The sequence below is a fragment of the Oncorhynchus gorbuscha genome, linkage group LG24 (assembly GCF_021184085.1).
Source record: "Oncorhynchus gorbuscha isolate QuinsamMale2020 ecotype Even-year linkage group LG24, OgorEven_v1.0, whole genome shotgun sequence".
Classification (NCBI taxonomy): domain Eukaryota; kingdom Metazoa; phylum Chordata; class Actinopteri; order Salmoniformes; family Salmonidae; genus Oncorhynchus; species Oncorhynchus gorbuscha.
Window position 1 is genome coordinate 2,797,195 of NC_060196.1, and position 7,500 is coordinate 2,804,694.

Genomic DNA, 7,500 nt, shown 5'->3' on the forward strand with positions numbered 1-7,500 from the left:
GCACGTCACGTCACCACTCTAGTTACCGTCACCACGCTAGTTACCGTCACCACGCACGTTACGTCACCACTCTAGTTACCGTCACCACGCTAGTTATCGTCACCACGCACGTTACGTCACCACTCTAGTTACCGTCACCACGCTAGTTACCATCACCACGCACGTTACGTCACCACGCTAGTTACCATCACCACGCTAGTTACCGTCACCAAGCTAGTTACATCACCACTCTAGTTACCATCACCACGCTAGTTACCGTCACCACGCACGTTACGTCACCACACTAGTTTACGTCACCACGCTAGTTACTGTCTCCGCGCTAGTAACCGTCACCCCGCTAGTAACCGTCACCCCGCTAGTTACCGTCACGACGCTAGTAACCATCACCCTGCTAGTTACCGTCTCCACGCTAGTAACCATCACCACTCTAGTTCCGTCACCACACTAGTAACCGTCACCCCGCTAGTTACTGTCTCCGCGCTAGTAACCGTCACCCCGCTAGTAACCGTCACCCCGCTAGTTACCGTCTCCACGCTAGTAACCATCACCACTCTAGTTCCGTCACCACACTAGTAACTGTCACCCCGCTAGTTACTGTCTCCGCGCTAGTAACCGTCACCCCGCTAGTAACCGTCACCCCGCTAGTTACCGTCACGACGCTAGTAACCGTCACCCCGCTAGTTACCGTCTCCACGCTAGTAACCATCACCACTCTAGTTCCGTCACCACACTAGTAACCGTCACCCCGCTAGTTACCGTCTCCACGCTAGTAACCATCACCACTCTAGTTCCGTCACCACGCTAGTAACCGTCACCCCGCTAGTAACCATCACCACTCTAGTTCCGTCACCACGCTAGTAACCGTCACCCCGCTAGTTACCGTCACCACGCTAGCAACCGTCAACACGCTAGTTACCGTCACCACACTAGTTACCGTCAACACGCTAGTTACCGTCATCACGCTAGTTACTGGCATCACGCTAGCTCTGTAATGAGTGCTAGTTACCATAATCACGCTAGTTACCATCATCACGCTAGCTTTGTGATTAGTGCTAGGTCCTGTGTTTAGTGCACCAAGCACATGCTGTGACGACAAATTAAACCTTGTATCCCCGACCATCTGTGTGTCTGTCATCACTGTCTGGCCAAGTTGCAAAGTCAGAATCCCTGCCTAAAATCTGATTTTAAACCTTAACCCTAATCTTAACCACACTGCTAACTTTATGCCTAACCCTAAACTTAAACTAAGATTTTTTTTAAAGATACATGTATGTTTATATAAATGTACATTTTTACTTTGCAGCTTAACCATGTGGTGGGAACCCTATGTGTCCCCTGAGACCCAAAATGGCGGGTCAGTAATAGGACAGCTTGAGTTTCCCACAGAGAGTTCTAAAAAACAGAGTCAAGTTCTCCCCCAGGCCCCAGAGCCTCCCCTACTTCCATCTGGATGACCCAGAAGAGGAAGAGGGGGCACAAGGGTGAAAATAGTTTTTTGTTGTTGTTGGTGGGGGTTTGTCCATTTTTCCCTTGTTCTATTATCTGTTTTTGCTATAGCAACTGCTACCCTCAGGTCCATACTTCTAAAACCCAACAGGAAACAGTCATAGACGTTATCATCAAGAACCAAGGGACTGTGAATGGAAATGGTGGAATTGGAATGACAGGTATGTTAGCCAGCTGAGACTGTAAGAGTCTGTGTGTAAAACAAACACATTTCCTATGGTCGGTCTTTTCATTCTGATGGTTTGAAGCACACAGACCATATCTCCTGGTTGTAAGTCAGGCTATATTGGGCCTGTGAGACCCTTACAGAGGGTGGGGGGAGACCATGCCTGGGTGTGGAGTTCTGCATTGCCTTTTACAACCCCTCTGTGCTTTACAGGACTACAGCCTACAGAGCTCCCCAAAGTTACAACAACTAAACGGAGAGTTTCCTATATTTTTTGGTTTGGTAAGAGATGCCGTTTTTGAATTCGCTTGAGATATTCTCACCATGAAGCTCTGATATCAGAGCCTATGTATTTCAAGTGTTGGTAGCATTCCCAACAAATGTCTATATTAGGGAATGAATGGTCGGCACTCAAAAATGCGGTAAGATGTTTTGCTTTGAAGACTTCCTAAAAACACAGTGATTCTGAAGTCAAACTACCACTTTGCCCAGATGTGTCCTGTAAAGAAAAGGCTCACAGCTCGTAGGCAGCGAAGTTAACAGTTCTCGCACAGAGTGGCATATTCTCCAGGAATGTCTGTAAACAAGTCATGCTTTTTAATGTCTTTTTTTGGGCAGGTCGAGATGTTTGTGCAAGGATGCTTGTACAGTTACAGGGTGACATATGAAAAAAGAAAACCTCTCAGAAAGCCCTGCCAAAACATTACTGCAATCTCACTTGGCCCAAGGCCTGAGTTTTCACAGTGGTCTGTCTGTTACTAATCAAAACCAACTGGAGGGAGTCTTTCCCAGCTTAAGGAGATAGAGTGTGAGAGAGAGAGAGAGAGAGAGAGAGAGAGAGAGAGAGAGAGAGAGAGAGAGAGAGAGAGAGAGAGAGAGAGAGGGTGATTTGAGAGGAAGTTGTCTTAACTCTGTGAAAGGAGGAGTAAGAAAGTAGGATAAACAGCTGAGAGGATCTGGTTGGCGTGGAGAGCCTTGGAGGAGCTGTGAGAGAACAAGGGAGAAAGACAGTGTATAGGATGTGACTAAGATTCCCTGTCAAACCAGCCAGGAGGCGGATAAGAGAAGAGGTGGGATTGGACAGAGGGAGAGGAGGAGAGTGAGAGAACCCCCTCCCCCCACTCCACCCCATTCCACCCCACCCATTCTCCAGTCGTTCAGCGTCAGTGAAACCCCTAATGTGATCAAGATGGAAGCTCAAGCTATCTTTGGACTTTGTACCGTGCTCCGGATTTTCGGTTGGCTCCGGGGGCTCCCTGCTCTCTGCTTCCAGAAAGGGGTAAAGTCAGCAATGGATTTGATTTGAATCCGCAAACCCTGAGAGCATTCCTCGGAACCGGGAATTAGGAGCGATATCTCAGGAAAAGGGGTATTCGTTCCTTGAGAAAGGCTTGTAGGATTGGATTTGTCTGTCCTCTGACTTTGATGGATGGCGAACTCTTCAACCCCATAGTGTTTAACCTCTGTTATCTTCTGTTATTCAGTCTTATGTTGCAGCTGTGTGGGACTGCGACAGTACCCCTCTGTATTCTGGTGGGGTATTGACAGTGACGCAACTCATCCAGGCACGTTGTGTGAAGTGGCACACGGATTACGCTAATTGAGTCCATTTTACTTCTGTGTGAGAAGTTGTAATAAGTACACAGTGCCCTCCCTAACTCATGGGCCAGTTGACGTCAGAGGAGGAAGTCACACCGGGTCACCCTCCATCCAACAGCAGTCCTGTGGATGCTTAAGGTATAGACCGACTAGAGTCTAGAGTCTGACTAGAATCTTTTTTTGAGGCTTCCTCTGGCAGCTTTCCCCTAATAGAAGCATACATACACACACACCTTTTCTACTGGTAAGGCAGTCAAAATGCTCAAAATGAACAGTCCCTGAAAAGAGATGATGATTAACATGGTAATCTGATGCTCCAGTTGTTGAGGCCAGAGGACAGATGTACAGACCTAGGAAGTGTTTCCCTTTCAGTGCAGATGGTGGATGAGCGATATGATCTCCTAGCAACAGCCTTCACAGCCGTTCCATTACGTCTGTCATTGGGGGTCTTCAGAGAACCATACAACGGCCGGCTGGCAATAATATACACAGATATTGGGTTGATTACACATTTCACCCTATTCCCTATATAGTTTGCTATATAGATCCCTATGGGCCCTGGTCAGAAGTAGTGCACTACCAGATCCCTATGGGCCCTGGTCAGAAGTAGTGCACTACCAGATCCCTATGGGCCCTGGTCAGAAGTAGTGCACTACCAGATCCCTATGGGCCCTGGTCAGAAGTAGTGCACTACATAGGAAATAGGATGTCAAACCGAAGTCTTTCAAAATGTTGTTGTCTCCAATATAAAGCAAAGACTATATTGTGACATGATTAATAGAATATATGCTTATTTTATTTGTTTAATGGGCAACTTCATCAGCTTATGATAGATTGACACAATGTTTTAAAGAATCCTCCATTGAAATCCTTCCTTCTTATCACTTCTGTCGTAATGGTACCAATTACCTTTTTTCTTTAACAGGAATGGTTGCTTATGTTACTGTGCTGCTCTGTTAAGCCATAGTGGAGGCTGTCTGTCTGTCTGTCTGTGTGCATGTCCCTGTCTGTTTCTCTCTCTCTGCCTGTCTGCCTTTCTGCCTGTCTCCTCCATCACTGAGGTATGACAGAGGCCAACAACATTGTCCCATCAAAGTAAACAATTATTTAAGATTAGGGTTAAGGTTAACATTTCAGTGACGTGGTTAAGTCGCTTGGCAAAAAACAAAAAACTGTGTTCCGGATGTATTATTATGCTTATTATGTAGGCCCTTCAGGCAGCCTCTACCCCTCTGACATTCCCAGACAGTGAATGTGGCTATCCAGAGGCTCTCAGCAAGAGACACACAAACACACACAGACACATTCACAAGCTGGATGGTGAGACACACTAATAGTTCTGTTATGAATGGGTTCGAGTCATGTGAGGCACAGTGGTTTCTTGACGACCTCGTCCCCGATGTGGACAAATTGCCCCGGGGAGTTGTTGGTCCTCTTCTTCTGTCATACTCATAAAATCCTTGACTAGACTTCATGGTGGAAATCTTCTGCCCAAATGTATTTAGCCATAGGTGAAAGGGGTATGTATGGAGGCTTCCCAGCTCTTTAATGTGTACACATGTAGGATCTTAATCTGATCACCCTGTTCCAGGAGAACTGTCCTGCATTGCAGGAAATGTAAAACTTGTAGTGTATTTGATGTTTAAAAAGGCTTCTGACGTATGTAATTTCCACTTTGAAATTTCAGACTTGATTTTCCAAAAATATCAATGAATTATGAACCACATAATAATTCACATTTCCTGTTGTTGCGGGATTATTTTCCTGATGTAGCAAACTGTCTCAAATTAATATCCTACATCTGTACAGTGCTTGATAGGGACTGTCTCAGTGTAATGTGTGTCCAATGTTTACAGTTTGAACTCGGGTTCACTGTCTGGTCTGGGAATGTTGAAATTAGCAACTCTTTTCTCTTAACCAGTTGCATGTAAAAAATTTAAAAAAGTTTTTAAAAAGTAAATAATAATAAATGGAAAAACTCTCAGCACACTTCCAGCCAGATGCAAATGTCTTTTAATAATAGCTTGGGTTCACAACTATAGCAGTAACCTGCGTTCATGTCAGCTTGGGTTCACAACTATAGCAGTAACCTACGTTCATGTCAGCTTGGGTTCACAACTATAGCAATGACCAGGGTCCATGTCAGCATACACAGACAACTCAGTTTATAATATCGCAAAGAATACAAACAGAACATGATTGCAGTACTCTTATTATGATTGCAGGGCTCTATGGTTAGCAGTGGGAGTCCGCCAACCATGCTTGTCGCCATACGGAAAAGAAGTTGGGAGGATCACGTGACTCACCGCTCCGGGTTACAGTACAGCTACGACGACCTGGACCTGGTCTGTTGCCTTGGCGTCAGTGGCGACGGGCCTCAGCTGGCATCTGAGGGGTCCAAACAGGGGCGCAGGGAACGATGTGCCTCCATGCCGGAGTGCTGTCACCGGCCACGCCCCGATGGCCTCAACAATGGGCCGGGTCACACGTTGGAGTTTGTGACCTCAGTCAATGTGGAGGACAACGGCAATCACTCTGAGCCGGGGCACGTAATGTCAGCAGGCGACTTTGATTCAACTGTTGTCCCTGTGTTCCAGGCTGAGCTGGTAGACGGCTCTGATGTAACTGTTGATTATGATGACCTCACCGGGAGGCTGACGGAGTCTGAACCTGGAGGAATGCCGGACGCTGGTGAGGACTCAGTTGGCAGCCAATCTCACTGTGACCTGGGCAATGGGATTCTTCAGCCAAAGCCAAACATCATCTGCACTGCAGACAACAGTCATGAGGATGAGGATGACATTGAGGATGGCACCGATGATAACGAGCATCCCAACGTTGTTGACGACCGTGTTGCAATCACTGTTCAATCTGTCTCTGTTGACGAAAGACAAAGGGTCTCTATCTGTCCGGACAATGGATTTTCACTGGCCTTTTCTGTTGGTGAGAAAACTGGCAGGCATCCAGAACTCCTGGAGACAATGGCCGACCATACAGACGGTCAGGTTGGACTTCCAGAACCCTTAGTGGACACACAGACCCAGTCTCATCATACTGAAGTTGAACCACGAGAGGACCTCTCCACCTTGGATGAAAGCAACATTACTGACCCGGGTAAAAGAACAGGAGTAATACAGCCAGCAGCCATTTTGGATTCCTCAAACGAACCAGAGTGCAATAGTGATGTAATATCAGATGTTAACGTGGAGATCTTGGAGGCTCCTGTTGCAGACGTTATGGAGGGGGAAGCTATGGAGGAAGACGTTGAGATTAAAGCCTTAGAATGGAAGGCTGAGGATAGTGTTGAAGGTGCTGACGGATTGAATGTTCAGAAGAAAATGTATGAAAGTCGTGATACATTTGACCAGATTCTGAGGGTGCAACATGCTGCGTCCGTGGATGGCAGACAAACAGAACAAGAGCGGCATGATAGCATGAGGACTAATGATGGTTGTGAAATAGCTCAGGACCAGACAGTGTTGAGACAGGAGGATGTTAACATGGTGGAGATGGAAGGGTCCCAAGGAGAGGAAAGGGCTCGGGAAATGGGCAGGGAAAACCCCTGAGGATAAGGCAAGTGTGGAGTCTGTGCATGATTTGTGTGTCACAGTGCAACGTTCCGAGGACCTGGACAGACGCCCATTAGCTGGACAGCAGAATCTTGAAAGTTCAAAAATGGACGGAATAAAGGAACGGACTACCGTAGAGGACACGGATCATCCAATGATACAGGTGCATTCTGATGACCTCACAGTGGAGAATACGAGTGGCGGCTTGAGGTCCAAAGACTCAACGTGTTCCGAAGAACTAACCTCGGCTGTAACAGCCCAAGGACAGCACAGCGATGGTGGCTCAAAGCTGAACACCATCCATGAGATTAACCAATCCGAAGCAGAGGACGACTCAGTCCCACTGGGGAGACAAGGGGCTTCAGTCATGGGTATACCCACCTCTCCAGCAGCCAGGCTGCCCAATATGGACACTCTCAGTCAACCACCGCGTCCTAAGGAGGCAAATGAGCCCTTGCTGGAGAGATGCCATGGCAACCAAGCCCCTGTTAAACAATTAGGTGAGTCACCTGTTTTAGAGGCAGCCTACGGTCAGAGAGAACATGACAGGCCCGGTGATACACAAGCTGTAATGGAGGCGATTGAGGAAGTAGCGCATCCAGGTAACCACGGCAACACTCACCTTGGCGACAAGGCTTCAGACGTGAAGCGAGAGGCCAA

General features: G+C 47.2%; 2 protein-coding genes across 2 annotated transcripts in view; both read left to right on the forward strand.

The window, feature by feature from the left end:
* Positions 1 to 2,654: 2,654 nt before the first annotated feature.
* LOC124013277 lies at positions 2,655 to 6,837 on the forward strand. The gene is made up of 2 exons (XM_046327536.1): positions 2,655 to 3,409; positions 5,497 to 6,837. Exons 1-2 carry the CDS (start codon positions 3,401 to 3,403, stop codon positions 6,835 to 6,837), a joined length of 1,350 nt encoding a protein of 449 aa, XP_046183492.1. The 5' UTR covers positions 2,655 to 3,400.
* LOC124012092 (rho GTPase-activating protein 7-like) overlaps positions 6,838 to 7,500 on the forward strand; it is a 140,691-nt gene continuing 140,028 nt past the window's right edge. Inside the window, exon 1 of the mRNA XM_046325494.1 lies at positions 6,838 to 7,500. This exon is cut by the window's right edge and continues 52 nt beyond it. Coding sequence (XP_046181450.1) covers positions 6,947 to 7,500 — 554 coding nt within the window. The 5' untranslated portion in view covers positions 6,838 to 6,946.